The 17,577-nt window shown below is 47.1% G+C and overlaps 1 protein-coding gene across 1 annotated transcript in view; it reads right to left on the bottom strand.

Moving 5' to 3' along the window:
* Window positions 1–295: 295 nt before the first annotated feature.
* The window catches only part of LOC146830216 (uncharacterized), a 75,469-nt gene continuing 58,187 nt past the window's right edge, over window positions 296–17,577 (bottom strand). Inside the window, exon 2 of the mRNA XM_085604428.1 lies at window positions 296–3,217. Within this exon, the coding sequence (XP_085460554.1) occupies window positions 887–1,927 (1,041 nt within the window). The 5' untranslated portion in view covers window positions 1,928–3,217 and the 3' untranslated portion in view covers window positions 296–886. The remainder of the gene's footprint in view (window positions 3,218–17,577) is intronic.

Raw genomic sequence — 17,577 nt, 5'->3', positions numbered from 1 at the left:
ACAGCAGGACAAAAAGTACACTGGGAGCCTGCAAAAAGACTCTCTCGCACTTAACTATATAATTAAGCATTGCTTTTGTTCTTTTACTACAAATAAACGAACAGTATAGCATTTCACCTACTCATGAAATAAAAATAAATCTTAAAAAAAATAACAATGATAATAAACAGCATATTGCGTGTTACGGATCTTCATACGCCATGATGTTTTCTCATGAGAATTAGTCAGGTTAGTCACGATGCATTGTGGCTATAACATGGTTTTTTGTCACAGTAAGAAATGTTTGAATCTTGCTTTGTTGTAGCAAATAACGTGTTATTGCACATTTATTTTCACAGGTGTGTGTCTACATGTGTGCATATAAATTCATGTTACAAGTAGTCTTTTTAAAAAGGACAAACAGTTGTCATGGCGAGGGAATCTTAGAAAGAGAGCGAATGGGGTAAAATGGACTTTAAAAAGCTCTTGATCTGACACCATGGCGAAGATGATCTTTGCCTTTATACTTTCGACAATTATGCACATAATTATATTTACCAGTCACGTACCCCTGTGCAGAGCAAGACTACAATGTTTATAATATGAAGACATTGTCAAATAATAGAATAGGTAAGGTGAAAGAGAGGACTCTTAATTTGAATTTATCTTCTGGATTCACTTTTGTATCCATTCTATCTCCCAAATGCTGATATATTTCAAGTCCCCTTGCTTCACTACTATTCCACATTCTAGGCTATGAGTTTTCTACAATGAACGGATTCTCTGATTATTTTACAATATCTACATTCTTGTGAAGCTTTTGCAATGTTTGCCACAATTAATTCTCTCTAAAAAGGTTACCTGAGTGAAGCTTTTTCTAGATTCAGAACAACGAAAAGGTTTCTCATCAGTATGGATTCTCTGACAGTGATATCTTATCAGTAAAGCTTTCCCCACATTCTGTGCATGAATAGGGTTTCTCACCAGTGTGGGTTATAAGATGTCTTAAGACACCTTGCTTCTTAGTGAAGCCTCTCCCACATTCAGAACACCTATGCGGTTTCTCACCAGTATAGATTCGCTGATGCTTCAACAGCGTAGCCTGCTCAGTAAAGCTTTTCCCGCATTCTGTACATTGATAGGGTTTCTCACCAATATGGGTTCTCTGATGTACTAACAAATTGTTCTTCAGAGTAAAGCTTTTGCCGCATTCTATGCAATGATAGGGTTTCTCACCAGTAGGGATTCTCTGATGGTTCAACAGCTTACTTGTGTCACTACACCTTTTCCCGCATTCTGTACACTGATAGGGTTTCTCATCAGTGTGGATTCTCTGATGTATTAACAAACTGCTTTTCAGAGTAAAGCTTTTCTCGCATTCTGAGCAATGATAGGGTTTCTCACCAGTGTGGATTCTCTGATGATTCCCAAGCGTACTCTTCCGAGTAAAGCTTTTCCTGCATTCTGTGCAATTATAGGGTTTCTCACCAGTATGAATTCTCTGATGGGTCAACAGAGTCCTCTGCTCAGTAAAGCTTTTCCCGCATTCTGTACAATGATAGGGTTTCTCACCAGTATGGATTCTCTGATGATTCAACAGCGTACCCTTCAAAGCAAAGTTTTTCCCGCATTCTATGCAATGATAGGGTTTCTCACCAGTGTGGATTCTGTGATGTATTAACAAATTGCTTTTCTGGGTAAAGCTTTTCCCGCATTCTGTACAATGATAGGGTTTCTCATCAGTGTGGATTCTCTGATGTAGTAACAAACTGCTATTCAGAGTAAAGCTTTTCCTGCATTCTGTGCAATGATAGGGTTTCTCACCAGTGTGGATTCTCTGATGTTTTAACAAATTGCTTTTCAGAGTAAAGCTTTTCCCGCATTCTGTACACTGATAGGGGTTCTCACCAGTGTGGATTTGCTGATGTAGTAACAATTTGCTTGTCATAGTAAAGCTTTTCTCGCATCTGTGCAATGAGAGGGTTTTTCACCAGTATGGATTCTCTGATGATCGAACAGTGTGGTCTTCCGAGTGAATCTTTTTACACATTCTGTGCAGTGGAAGGGTTTCTCTCCAGTATGGACACTCTGGTGTTTCAACAAACTGTATGTCTTAATGAAGCTTTTCCCACATTCTGTATACCGATATGGTTTATAGGCGGAATTGCTTGTCTGATGCATCATCAGTGTGCCGCTCTCTCTGAAGCATTTCCTATATTCTGTACAGTGACAGGGCTTCTAACAAGTATGGGTACTCTGATGAGTGTACTGTAGCTATTCAAAGTGAAGATTTTCTCACAATCATTACACTGATAGGGTTCCTCACCAGTTTACATTATCTTATGATTCACCAGTGTGCCCTTTTCAATTAATCTTTTTGCACTTTCTGTACAGTCACATGGTTTCTAACCAGTATGGACTATTTAGCAACTGTGATTTCTTCTCAGCAAAGTGTTTCTCACATTCATTACAGTTATAAGGTTTCTCATCAGCATGGATTATCTGTTGCTTCACCAGTGTGCCTTTCTCAGTGAAGCTTTTCCCACAATCTGTACAATTCTAGCGCTCATCACCTGTATGAACTCTCTGGTCTCTCAACAGCTTCTTTAGTTTAGTGAAGCTTTTACCACATTCCGTACACTAGTTTGACCTATCCTCAGAATTAACTATTTGATGCCTGTGAAGCGAAGTGCCCTCAGTGCAGGTTTATCCACATTCCATATACAGGTAGATTTTCTCCCCTGTAAGCAATCTCTGATATTTCAACAGAAATGTTGTGGGGGTCACGCTTTTTCACACTCCTTACACAGGTATGACCCATCCTCAGGATATTCAGATTAACTGCTCTAATTTCACATTAGAACTACAATTGTGGAATTTCTCAGTGGCACTTTTGTACCAATCTGCACTAGTTTTGTTTCTCACTAGAATAGAACATCTGAGGTAATTATCATAGGTACAATTTCAGAGCAAAGGTTTTCCCACGCGGTATATTCAAAGACATGACCTCCTGTGTGGATCTTTGTAAACTGTCCATATAGATGAGCTGTGCATAAGTTTTATCACACGCTAGGTAGACCAATATTTTTCCCCTGAACGTATATCATAGGGTGTGTATACAGGCCCAACCTCAAGTTGAGAGTTTTCTCAGACTCTACACACTTATACGATTGATCATCTGGTGATACTACCAAGGGCTTTTCTTGTGCTGCTGCAGGTCTCTTCAAGTTCTTTGATTCTGTGAATGAGAAATAAATCTCTGTCAGGGTGGGAATGAAATCAGGTAGCGGTTTTCACCAAAGAGACTATAAAAATAGTGAAACTGGATGAGGAAACGTGATTTTGAAGGGGAGCGGCACAGAAGGAGGGACATTAAAAACAGTGAGGTCTACACTTGAGATATTAAGGTTTAATGTCACAGAGCATAAATGTAAAGTACAGTTTTCTGATTGTAACTGGTGAACTAGTTGAATCAGTTGGTGCCTCCGCCAATCAGATAAGAAATGGTCAGAAATGTTCAGTTTTGAAAAACTTGGTGCCCCTCAGACTTGACTCTGAATTGGTTGCTTGCCCAGCTACAGCACCAGTACCAGTACTCCGAAAACAGACCCATAACTTCTAGAAGAGTATGTGAACAGTACCTGCACTGACTCAGACTCCAAATACCAGATCACTGGAAGCGCCACTGGAACCACCCCAGGACCTTATTGACTTAGTGAAGTAAACTTCCATAATGAAATTAATAATGGATTACTTCTCTGAGCTAATTAGCAGTATTTCAATTTTAAGGAGAGGTTTCATGCCATTTCAGAGCCACAATTTGCTAACGCAAGTTAGTTATCTCCCACAAAGCATCAATGTGAGGACATGTCATTCCATTTCAAAAATTCAATTAGAGGTTTGCCGCAGAATCTTTCTCCTCTTGTACTCTGACCCTGACTGGATAAGGAAGCATAAATCAACCAACAGGGAATAGACACAGACAACTGGTCTCTGGAGGAATATATTATATATTTATTAACACACTACTAGTAAAAGACACACATCAGTGAATCATAAATCACATACACATACATGGGAGTACAAAGCCAACAATCATTTGTGCTCCCAACACGGGCGCCCTACCTCACAGAGCATAGTGTGTGATCCAAGACATAACTGAGAACAACAAGAGAGAGAGGGTTAAGCCATACTCTTAGTCCCCCTGTATCATAAGAAATAACAACAAAAGAGTATGAAAAAATGAGAAAAATAAATGGACAATAATTATCCTAAAATAAGGAAGAGGTGCCAGGAAGCAGATCAATCAGATGTGAAAAATAGAACCCTCACTCACCAACATAGTTGGTGACATGCTTCATCATGGGGTTCCACCAGGGGTGCCTTGTGCACCTCCGGTGTGCTTCGACGATTTGTTAGACAATGTGGTCCATACAATTGTGTGACTAACACTAATGTTCAACAGCTCCAAGTTTTGATCGAGAGCAAACAAGTAACATCGGTTCTGTTTAATTATTTATTTTGAATCTTGTCAAAAAAGTACTCAGCTGGACCATTAGACCAACGAGTCGTCATAAAAATACTGTTACGAAATAAGTGTAAATCACATTTAGACTAGGCACTATTAACAAAATCATATTGCAAAAGCAGGAAAACAACAGGAGCTTACGCGTATGTAGAAAGGAGTAGGCTCCTTAGGCAAGTAGGTGGGTGGCGGGACTACAGAACAGCTATAATGGAAAAAGAAACGGAAAGCTCACACTTAACCCGTTATTCCATTAAACAAGAAGTACCGCTCAACACATTTGTTCGTAAATATAACTATCGGGCGGTACTTACATCATCCAAGTCCTCTGCCCGGTTCTTCAACCTAAATGTACCACCGAGCCCGGAGTCAAATAAAGTGCAGGGCGTTCGGGTTTAAATAAAGCAAGCCAACGAAATGGCGGGAAGTCTCAAATAATCCCTGTAAGCCGGATCTCGCAATGCGTCAGCGGCATCAACAGGGAGGAAGGACCAAACCGCTGGTTGTCAGGAAAGGCTAGACCGCAAAACTACACTTCCGCGATTAAAAACTTTACTCGATAATCAGGGCGCAGACAAATCACAACAGACAGGGAAGTGTAAAGAACAGAGCCGCAATAAAGACACCAACAAAAGCGGCCAAGACCTAGATATTGAAGCACCTATCAATACAGTATGTAGTAGTTAGGGTGGAAAAGCAGTTATAGATCCAGTTGGAAACCATAACGGTATACAGTTATAAACCCTGTTGGTGTCCAGTTGTAAACCCTGTTTAGAACCAACGGGGTATATAAACAATCTCATTTGTGTCAGAATGGAGCTAGATGGATAAAATACAGAGAGTATTTAACAGACTCCATTCAAAATGGTACACATAACAAGATAAACTAAAAAAATCAGTTAATGACATTAGTTATTACGCCTCAAGACTGTTACCCACGAGATATTATCGTTTAGACCCACCAAGTTTGTTGATAAGCGGTAAATCCAGCGTTGTTCTTTTTCAAACAATAAGGATGGTTTCACTTGTTCAATGATAGTCCAATGTAGATCATCCACAGTGTGGTTTAAACGCAAAAAGTGCCGAGTCAATTTGGTCATGCTTTTTTTACACCGGATATTACTCCGATGTTCTCCAATGCGAAATTTAACCTTGCGTGTGGTCATCCCCACATATCTCAAATTGCATGGACATGTGATCAAATAGACCACGTCAGTTGTGTTACAATTTGTGTGGCTCCTTTGTGTCCAGATTTTGTCAGTTTCCAAAGCCAAAGTTTTAGTGGTGGAGGTAAGATGACAAATACCACATGGATAATGACCTAGAATAGGTGGTAGGCCCCACGCATTAAGGACAGAGATTTCGGTGGAAATGTTCGAATTTCGTGGTCTAGTGTGAACCAATGAATCCTTCAAACTCGTAGCTTTTTTATACGAGAATAATGGTTTATCCCATTTGATATTATTGCTCTCCAGTATTCGCCAATGTTTTCTGATAGATTTCGAAATGGTGTTGGAGGCAACATTATAGGTAGTCACACACGTGAGTGGGATGTCTCTGACGTGTTTGGGATAGTCTTGCAATAGAATTTCTCTAGGCTGATTCCAAGCCCTCTTGCAACTCATTGTCAGGATTCTTTCAGGATAACCCCTCTGTTTCAATTTTTGTGTTAATTCCTTAGACTGCATACGAAAATCATCCACCTTACTACAATTGCGTCGAATACGCAAAAATTGGCCGCAAGGTAAATTTTCCCGCAATGGTCGTGGGTGAAAGCTGGAAAAAGTCAAAAGGTTATTCTTGGCAGTGGGTTTATAGTATGTTTTTGTCAACAATGCCCCATCTATTTTGGTAACAACCACATCCAAGAATACCATCTCGTTACTGCTGAACGTATGGGTGAACAGCAAATTTGGATCACAAGTATTGATCCAGGACAAAAAATTAAGTAAGATGTTCTCAGGACCCTGCCAGATGATAAAAATATCATCTATATACCTCTTCCAAAAGGATAGTTATATTTACGAACAATTGTGTTGAGCGGTGTTAGACCTGTCAGCCCTTTGGGTGGTCCCTCCTCATCATTATTTATTTTGTCCCACTTTTGCCTCAAACCCTGTTAGAATCTTTCCTTTTTGGGAACCACCAGACTTTTTAGTGTTGATGCAGGGTCAGGGAGCCATTTTCCCTACCCCTGGAACTTCTGTCTGAGGGCCTGAGACACAAAATGGAGGCCACCTGTGACATCATCAGAGCCCACTGGAGATTTCCAGAACCTTCTGCAACATTCTAGAACCCTGTGACAGAGGGAGGCAGTTTAGAATGTTGGGAGGCCATCTCAGAGTGGCAGTTGGCATCTGACTAGAGAGGAGAGAGGACCAGTTCAGGAGGAGGTCGGAGTAAGGCAGCAGGGGTGGAAACCAGTGCTTGGAGTGGGGTCCAGAAACCCACCCTTGATGCTAGTCCCTACTGACCAAGCCCAGCCTAGAGCCCTGTGTGGGACCAAGACCAGAAAAACCATCTTAAGGACCTAAATATTGTGAAGGGGCCTTAAAGAAGAAGACCAGCAAGCTCCTGACCTGTTTAGCGGTGTCGTCCTGGAGTCCTGACGTCGAGAAGCCTGGAGACCTGAGGCCTGAGGTGGAGAAGCGACGCTGACAGAAAGCAGACGTCGTACCCGGAGCCGTCAGAGGTCGAGTGAGGGCGCCGACGGAGGTCGTGGAGAGGCACCGGAGGTCGAGTAAGGAGTCACCTGAGGTCGAGGTGAAGCGCGCCGGAGGTTGGGAGTGGAGATCGCACTCCGGAGTCGCCGGAGATCGAGGTGAAGCGCGCCGGAGGTCGGGAGTGGAGATCGCACTCCGGAGACGCCGGAATCTGAGGTGAAGCGCGCCGGAGGTCGGGAGTGGAGGTCGCACTCCGGAGACACCCGGAAGCGGGGAGACCGTGACCCTGCGACGCCGGAAGGCGACATCGAGCCGGAGCAGCCCAGCGACATCGAGCCGAGGCCGCCCAGCGACATCGATCCGGAACAGCCCAGCGACATCGAGCCGAGGCCGCCCAGCGACATCGATCCGGAACAGCCCAGCGACATCGAGCCGAGGCCGCCCAGCGACATCGATCCGGAACAGCCCAGCGACATCGATCCGAAGCCGCCCAGCGACACCGAACCGGAGCCGCACAGCGACATCGAGCCGAAGCCGCCTCACGACATCGACGGCGCCGAGCGGAGCCGATCATCGTGAAAAGGGCAGTAAGTGGTAGAGGGGGCATCTGAGGCCCTGTGGAGCCCTAAAAGACCATTCTAGGGGCTAGAGGGGTGTTAGAACCAGCCTGGGAGTGCCAGGGGTGAACTGAGACTGGTGCAGTGACCTCTGTGAGGGGTTGTGTATTTTGGGAGAGACAGATCCTTAGGTTACCCTTATTCTACCTCAGTTCAGGCCCAGCCTTGACCAATCTAGGTGGGACACCCCCCCATGTCAACCAAATGACCACAAGCTGTACTTGGGCATAGTAAAACCAAACTACCTCAGGAAAGTGATGTGAACTGTAATTGTCATTAATTGTGTTATTTAAGTTACTGAAGGTGCTTTATTTATTGACTGTATTTATTGTCTGACCGTATTTATTCCTGCATTGTATTTATTGTCTGACAGTATTTATTAGCCATTGGTATTTATTGCACCCCTATTTATTCCTTGCTTATTTATGACCTGATCCTATTTATTGAAATCCCACTGTGGTATTATTTATTTGACCTGCTATTTTCAAGTAAAGTCTTATAGTGTTGTATGTATGTTTTGAACCCTGCAACTAAGAGAAAATAAGATAAAGACAAACTACTTTCTTTCATAATTTTTACGGTGTAGTGTCGTTTTTGGAACGGATGAACGCATGGTTATTGTGAGGGTGTGACGTACGCTTAACACGGTGCCTGACCCCCAACCGCTCGAGCCAAGCTACCATTGTGCTGGGAACCTGGTGACTGCTAACCCGGTTGCCCGGTTTCCAACATAAAATTGGTGTTCAGTGGTGGGATTGAGCTGTGCTTGCGTCCACCCGACAATAACTGTGGGTAGTCCATAGGCCTACACCGGGAGTTTTCTCCAAGCGGACTTCCTAATTTTGAGTTTTGTTTTTTCCAAATTTACTTCTGGTGGTGGGAGGAGGTACTACAAAAGGCACCCCCCTGCATAGCTTCTGTAAGCAACTGTCTTCTATCCTGAGTGGGCAAAATGGAGTTTGTACTGGAGGATGTGGAAACTTATACTGTGGCCCAACTCAGGGAGTTTTGTGAGCGAGAGGGGGTGTTTTGTCCCCAAGGTGCAAAGAAGGGTGAGCTCCAAACCAGCTTGAGGGCTTGGGGGGAGGCACGACGAGAAAGTAAGGCTGAAAAGGAGGACAGGGATGGAGAGACTGACCGCGAGGGGGCTGGTTTATACCAACCTGAGGTGGGGAACCTAGTAGAGGGGCCCAGAACACTTTCAAGGAAGGGCAGCAGTGTCTCTAGTGGCGGCTTATCAGAAGTAGAATTAACTGACCGGAGGGAGAAAAGACAGCTCACATGGAAGTTGGCGGAGCTGGAGAAAGAGAAGGAGGAACGGAGGATGGCTCACGAGTTGAGGCTCAAGGAGATAGATCTCCAGATCCTACGAGTCGGGGCACAAACTGTTCCTAATGGTGGCAGCAAAGACAAAGAAATCACCAGGGAACCCAAACCCTATCTGCCAAAAGACATAGTAGCTAGCTATAGTGCAGGGGATGATATCGCCAAGTGGCTAGCGGCCTATGAGGTCTCTTTAAGAGCCCATGGGGTTCCAGAGAAGTATTGGGGAGGGGGATTGTATAAATACATGCCTCCAGCTGGTAGGGATACATTATTGGCCCTGGAGCAGGATGAGCAGACCCACTACCCCACCATGAAAGTGGCGCTCGTGAGGAGGTTTGGACTAACACCCGAGAAGTATAGACAGAAGTTCCGGGGTAGCCACAAACTGGGCACACAGAATTGGGTGGATTTCCTGGACTATGCAAAGAAGGCATTAGAGGGTTGGATACAAGGCAGTGAGGTGAGGGACTATGAGGGGTTGTTTGATTTGATGTTGAAGGAACACCTGCTCGAAAAATGTTTCCCTGAACTGCGTCAACACCTGGTGGATAGCAAGCTGACCAATCCCCGGAAGCTTGCTGAGGAGGCGGACATTTGGGCTAGTACCCGGGTGTCCACAAGGGGGACTGGAGGGGACTCTCAAAGGACCGGACAGGGCGCCCCCCCAGAAGAAAGAGGGAGGGGAAAAGAAAACGGAGTTCTCTAAAGGCCCCCAAAATAGTTCCCAAGGGAAGGGAACGGGATTCACCCCTAGGGCTAACCCACCCAGAAACCCTAATCCTGGCCAGAGTCAGCAGCCAAGGGTTGTCCATTGCTTTGAGTGCGGTGGTGTCGGACACTATAGGGGAGATGTGAAGTGCCCGAAAAGACCACCCCCTCCCATCGGAGGAAAGGCCCCCGGAGTAGCTAGTGTAGTGCTCGGGGAGGAGATGCCCTTAGATAAGGGAAGGGAGTGGGCGGGTGTCACTTTAGTGTCCCTGGGAGAACGGGAGATGGTTCCTAAGATCCAGGTGCCCGCAAATACCACAAAGTATGGGCAGTGGGTCACCATCAACGGCCAAAGAGGGGAGGCTCTGAGAGACACAGGAGCCAGTATGACTATGGTACGTAGCCAACTGGTGTCTCCAGAGCAGGTGATTCCCCATGTACTCCACCCTGCCGCGATGGCTGACGGCAGAATGGGTCACTATCCGGTGGCCGAGGTTCCCTTTGAATGGGAAGGGGTTGCAGGGTCACTGCGAGTTGCCGTAAGCCCTGCCGTGCCAGTCGATTGTCTACTGGGGGAATGACATGGAGCATAATGCTTGGAAGGAGGTGGAATACCGGACTCATGCTGAGATGCTGGGTACACCTGACTGGGCCTGTGTCAGCACCAGGTCTGCGACTACCCGGAGGGGGAGTTCGTTTAGGCGGGAGCCTGTAACAAAGGCACCGCCGGCTGCCAACCAAGGGAAGAACCGAAGGCAGGAGGAGCCTGCCTCGGCATCCGCGCCCCGTGTGACGGATAGGCCACCGGAGGTGGTGGACCAGGAGTCCGCGGAGGGGGATGTTACCAACCTGGAGAACCTACCCATCCCGGCCGAGTGGCACGTGGAGGGAGGGCCGACCAGGGAGGAATTCTGCAAGGGCCAGAGGGAGTGTCCTACCCTTGAGGGACTGAGGCGACAGGGCGAAGCCCAGGCAGCAGGTAACGTTGAGGGGAACTACCACATTTACTGGGAGGATGGCCTCCTCTACAGTGAACCCAAGGCACCCATGCACGGATCGTCACGGGCCTTGGTTGTCCCTCAACGTTACCGAGCCTTCCTTCTGGAATTGGCTCATGAAATCCCCTTGGCAGGACACCTGGGGCAAGACAAGACCTTCGCCCGTCTTGTCCCACACTTTTATTGGCCTCAGATGAAAGTGTCGTCCGACACCTACTGCCGGACGTGTGTGTCTTGTCAAGCCAGTGGGAAAACAGGGGTGAAGCTGAAAGCTCCCCTGGAACCCCTTCCTGTCGTTAGCACCCCCTTTGAAAGGGTGGTCATCGACATTGTGGGACCGTTAGATCCGCCTACTACAGCTGGTCACAGGTTTATCCTGGTTCTGGTGGATCATGCCACACGGTACCCAGAGGCCATACCTCTGAGGACCATTACTGCACCTGTTGTGGCTAGGGCCCTGATGGGAATCTTTACCCGAGTGGGTTTTCCCAAGGAAGTTGTGTCCAACAGGGGGACCAACTTCATGTCAGCATACATGCGGGCGATGTGGAAGGAGTGTGGAGTGACCTACCGGTTCACCACTCCTTACCACCCCCAGACCAATGGTCTGGTAGAGAGGTTCAATAAGACCTTGAAAGGCATGATCAGAAGTCTGCCTGAAAGCCTGCGGAGGAAATGGGACGTCCTCCTACCCTGTCTATTGTTTTCCTACAGGGAAGTGCCACAGAAGGGAGTGGGCTTCAGCCCCTTCGAGCTTTTGTATGGGCACCCTGTGCGTGGACCTCTCAGCCTGGTGAGAGACGGATGGGAAAGAACTCCCAGAAAGCTTCCCCAGGACGTGGTGAGCTACATGCTGGCCTTCCGGAGCCAAATGGCTAAGTTGTGGAAGCAAGCTTCTGACAACTTGGAAGCCAGCCAAGCAGTGATGAAGGCGTGGTATGACCACAATGCTCACCCGGTGGAGTTGGAGCCTGGCCAGAAGGTGTGGGTGATCGAACCAGGAGAGCTTAGCGCCCTCTAGGATCGCTGGTTAGGACCCTTTGAGGTGTTGGAGAAGAAGGGTAAGGCTACCTACTTGGTGGACCTGAAGACCCCTCGTCAGCCCCTACGGGTGCTGCATGCCAACCGCCTCAAACCCCACCATGAGAGGCCCGAAGTCCTATTGTTAATGGTGACTGACGGAGCAGAGGACGTGGAAAGCGAGCCTCTCCCCGACTTATTTGCGTCTCAAGAAAAGGATGGGTTGGTGGAGGGAGTGATTCTCTCCCCGTCCCTAACTCCTGAACAGCAGGAGGACTGTCGCCAGGTCCTGGGGCAGTATTCTTCGTTGTTCTCCCTTGTTCCGGGTAGGACTCACCTGTGCGTCCATGATGTGGACACAGGAGACAGGCCACCTGTGAAGTCAAAGATCTACCGGATGACAGACAAGGTGAAGGCCAGCATTCACAGTGAAGTCACTAAGATACTGGAGCTAGGAGTGATTGAGCCTTCTAGCAGCCCCTGGTCCAGTCCGGTGGTACTAGTACCAAAAGCTGCACCACCGGGTGCCCAACCGGAACTGAGGTTCTGTGTGGACTACCGGGGACTGAACTCAGTAACCAAGACTGATGCTCATCCGATCCCGAGGGCGGATGAACTGATCGACCGGCTGGGAGCTGCCCAATATTTGAGTACCTTTGACCTTACATCCGGGTACTGGCAGATCTCTCTGACTGATGGAGCTAAGGAAAGGTCAGCCTTCTCCACGCCCAAGGGCCACTACCAGTTCTGCGTGATGCCCTTTGGGCTCAAGAACGCACCTGCCACGTTTCAGCGTCTGGTGAACCAGATCCTCGCCGGAATGGAGAGTTTCTCTGCTGCTTATCTGGACGACATTGCCGTCTTCAGTAACAGCTGGGAGGATCACTTGCGTCACCTGCAAACTGTTCTCCAGGCCCTGAAACAAGCTGGGTTAACGATCAAGGCCAGTAAATGCCAGATCGGGCAGGGGTCGGTAGTGTACCTTGGACACTTGGTGGGTAGGGGAGCGGTGCAGCCACTCCAGGCAAAAATCGAGGCAATCATGGCCTCGGAACCCCCCAAGACTCAGACTGAGGTCCGAGCTTTTCTGGGCCTCACAGGATATTACCGCCGCTTCGTGAAGGGGTATGGGACCATTGTGGCCCCCCTCACGGAGCTTACGTCCAAGAAACAACCTCGACGGGTAGTCTGGACGGAGGCTTGCCAGCAGGCCTTTGTGAAACTGAAGCAAGCCATGTGCGAGGCCCCGGTTTTAAGGGCCCCAGACTTTTCCAAGGAGTTCATTGTCCAGACGGATGCATCGGAACATGGCATTGGGGCAGTGTTATCGCAACTCAATGAAGAGGGTCTGGATCAACCCGTGGTCTTCCTATCCCGGAGACTACTTCCCAGGGAACAGAAGTGGAGTGCAATAGAGCGTGAAGCCTTTGCAGTGGTATGGGCTCTGAAGAAGTTGCGGCCATACCTGTTTGGCTCGCACTTCCTAGTTCAGACCGACCACAGACCCCTTCGTTGGCTGATGCAGATGAAGGGGGAGAATCCCAAGTTGCTAAGGTGGTCTATCTCCCTACAGGGAATGGACTTTCAGGTGGAACATCGGCCTGGAGTGGACCACGCCAATGCAGACGGTCTCTCAAGGTATTTCCGCCTTAGTGATGAGAACTACCAAGGGGTTGGGTAGCTCTCCCTACTTTCAGCTGGGGGGGGGACGTGTGTTAGACCTGTCAGCCCTTTGGGTGGTCCCTCCTCATCATTATTTATTTTGTCCCACTTTTGCCTCAAACCCTGTTAGAATTTTTCCTTTTTGGGAACCACCAGACTTTTTAGTGTTGATGCAGGGTCAGGGAGCCATTTTCCCTACCCCTGGAACTTCTGTCTGAGGGCCTGAGACACAAAATGGAGGCCACCTGTGACATCATCAGAGCCCACTGGAGATTTCCAGAACCTTCTGCAACATTCTAGAACCCTGTGACAGAGGGAGGCAGTTTAGAATGTTGGGAGGCCATCTCAGAGTGGCAGTTGGCATCTGACTAGAGAGGAGAGAGGACCAGTTCAGGAGGAGGTCGGAGTAAGGCAGCAGGGGTGGAAACCAGTGCTTGGAGTGGGGTCCAGAAACCCACCCTTGATGCTAGTCCCTACTGACCAAGCCCAGCCTAGAGCCCTGTGTGGGACCAAGACCAGAAAAACCATCTTAAGGACCTAAATATTGTGAAGGGGCCTTAAAGAAGAAGACCAGCAAGCTCCTGACCTGTTTAGCGGTGTCGTCCTGGAGTCCTGACGTCGAGAAGCCTGGAGACCTGAGGCCTGAGGTGGAGTAGCAACGCTGACAGAAAGCAGACGTCGTACCCGGAGCCGTCAGAGGTCGAGTGAGGGCGCCGACGGAGGTCGTGGAGAGGCACCGGAGGTCGAGTAAGGAGTCACCTGAGGTCGAGGTGAAGCGCGCCGGAGGTCGGGAGTGGAGATCGCACTCCGGAGTCGCCGGAGATCGAGGTGAAGCGCGCCGGAGGTCGGGAGTGGAGATCGCACTCCGGAGACGCCGGAATCTGAGGTGAAGCGCGCCGGAGGTCGGAAGTGGAGGTCGCACTCCGGAGACACCCGGAAGCGGGGAGACCGTGACCCTGCGACGCCGGAAGGCGACATCGAGCCGGAGCAGCCCAGCGACATCGAGCCGAGGCCGCCCAGCGACATCGATCCGGAACAGCCCAGCGACATCGAGCCGAGGCCGCCCAGCGACATCGATCCGGAACAGCCCAGCGACATCGATCCGAAGCCGCCCAGCGACACCGAACCGGAGCCGCCCAGCGACACCGAACCGGAGCCGCCCAGCGACATCGAGCCGGAGCCGCCTCACGACATCGACGGCGCCGAGCGGAGCCGATCATCGTGAAAAGGGCAGTAAGTGGTAGAGGGGGCATCTGAGGCCCTGTGGAGCCCTAAAAGACCATTCTAGGGGCTAGAGGGGTGTTAGAACCAGCCTGGGAGTGCCAGGGGTGAACTGAGACTGGTGCAGTGACCTCTGTGAGGGGTTGTGTATTTTGGGAGAGACAGATCCTTAGGTTACCCTTATTCTACCTCAGTTCAGGCCCAGCCTTGACCAATCTAGGTGGGACACCCCCCCATGTCAACCAAATGACCACAAGCTGTACTTGGGCATAGTAAAACCAAACTACCTCAGGAAAGTGATGTGAACTGTAATTGTCATTAATTGTGTTATTTAAGTTACTGAAGGTGCTTTATTTATTGACTGTATTTATTGTCTGACCGTATTTATTCCTGCATTGTATTTATTGTCTGACAGTATTTATTAGCCATTGGTATTTATTGCACCCCTATTTATTCCTTGCTTATTTATGACCTGATCCTATTTATTGAAATCCCACTGTGGTATTATTTATTTGACCTGCTATTTTCAAGTAAAGTCTTATAGTGTTGTATGTATGTTTTGAACCCTGCAACTAAGAGAAAATAAGATAAAGACAAACTACTTTCTTTCATAATTTTTACGGTGTAGTGTCGTTTTTGGAACGGATGAACGCATGGTTATTGTGAGGGTGTGACGTACGCTTAACACGGTGCCTGACCCCCAACCGCTCGAGCCAAGCTACCATTGTGCTGGGAACCTGGTGACTGCTAACCCGGTTGCCCGGTTTCCAACAAGCGGTACTTCTTGTTTAATGGAATAACGGGTTAAGTGTGAGCTTTCCGTTTCTTTTTCCATTATAGCTGTTCTGTAGTCCCGCCACCCACCTACTTGCCTAAGGAGCCTACTCCTTTCTACATACACGTAAGCTCCTGTTGTTTTCCTGCTTTTGCAATATGATTTTGTTAATAGTGCCTAGTCTAAATGGGATTTACACTTATTTCGTAACAGTATTTTTATGACGACTCGTTGGTCTAATGGTCCAGCTGAGTACTTTTTTGACAAGATTCAAAATAAATAATTAAACAGAACCGATGTTACTTGTTTGCTCTCGATCAAAACTTGGAGCTGTTGAACATTAGTGTTGGTCACACAATTGTATGGACCACATTGTCAAACTATGTTCTGTGCCATTATTGCATTCAATCTGAATTTGGTTACAATAATAAATTTCAGATTAGTATATACGTTGATACAACATATGCATATTTTTTTTACAGATACCCTTTCTGAGTTGTGGAAGGCCTGTATTGAACCTGTGAGTGTATCGGTTTTTTGCACCTGAGGTTAGGGTAAGCTTTAGTAAGCTTACACCGCCAAGGTGCTATTTTTATTTTTTCATTAGGTCCTGAAGAAAGCTTTGTAAGAGACAATTATAAGCTGAAACATGTCGACCAATATGACCAATATAGGATGCATCTGACCAATTCATTGTCAGTATTAATCATCCTTCACTGTTTTTAATGTGTTCAGGTTTCGTCACTATTAAATTTACCTGTGGACGAATCTTGACCTTTTAATTTTTTTTCCTTCTTTGCACTTACTAGTCACTTAAAACTTTCTAGTCTGATTTTTTGCTCCGCCCTAACAAAGCGTCGAAGCACACCGGAGGTGCACAAGGCACCCCTGGTGGAACCCCATGATGAAGCATGTCACCAACTATGTTGGTGAGTGAGGGTTCTATTTTTCACATCTGATTGATCTGCTTCCTGGCACCTCTTCCTTATTTTAGGATAATTATTGTCCATTTATTTTTCTCATTTTTTCATACTCTTTTGTTGTTATTTCTTGTGATCCAAGACAGCCAATGCCTGGTGTGAGAAGTTGGCCTGGTATGTGCTGTCTAATAATTAAAGGGGGCACCTTGCACCAGTCCAAACAACCCTTATGATGATTTAAGAGGTCAAAGATAACCTTAAAAAGCTATCCAAGGGGTGGCTGTGAAGAGCAGCCTTCGGGCTTAGTCTTGAAGGAATGTTAAGCATCTTGTTTACAAGAATGCAACCGTATAGTATTGGTTAAATGAAATGAGAACCACACAGTAGTTATAAAAATATGTATTTATTACATAACACTACCTAGTATGACACAGTATCTCCTATATATATATATAAAATCACAAAGCACACAATACTTAAGCACAGAAATGATAGTCACTAGCACTAATACACAGTAGGCCCCGGGGGGGGGGACCAAACCATATACTAAAATAGTGGTATAAGAATCACGACTCAAGTCAAGACAGGATCGAGAGGATGTAGAATCGCTGGGACTCCAAGGAACCACCCAAGGTGAGTAAGAAGGGACCCCATGGAGAACAGGTGCAGTGTGAGAACACAACTGCATGCTCCGTACAATTCTATGGGAAAGTCGCGGTTGAAGTTTTAAAGTTTAAAGACCTTTCCCAGTGGACTTCAAAGAAACCCCTTGGAAGTTAGGAGGTTGGAGAGCCACCCCATCTGTGCATACAGAGGTATCCAAGTTACCTATCCCAGGAAAGCCGGGTCCATAGGTCTGAAGTGGCTTCAGAAACCGCTGTCGAACCCAATGGTGGACTTCGAAGAAGAGCCGCTGTTGGAAGGAAGAAAAGTGTCTGTTGGAATCCAAAGGTGGATTCTTGCCAAAGAGTACATGAAAACAATGGTTTCTAGTTGATTTTACTTCTGAACGTTATTCATTAAGTCAAAATGTATATGCATGGTACACATAGAAATCAAATTGCATCCTAAATGTACTCCAATTCACTCTCAATTCAATTAAATATACATCTAAATATACATCCACAAAATGACAAACAAGCACCAAAGATAGCTCCAATAGT

Source organism: Triturus cristatus, chromosome 5_1 (genome assembly GCF_964204655.1).
Source record: "Triturus cristatus chromosome 5_1, aTriCri1.1, whole genome shotgun sequence".
Taxonomy (NCBI): Eukaryota; Metazoa; Chordata; class Amphibia; order Caudata; family Salamandridae; genus Triturus; species Triturus cristatus.
The sequence above is the reverse complement of the archived record's forward strand: the minus strand, read 5'-3'. Positions and strand labels throughout refer to the sequence as shown.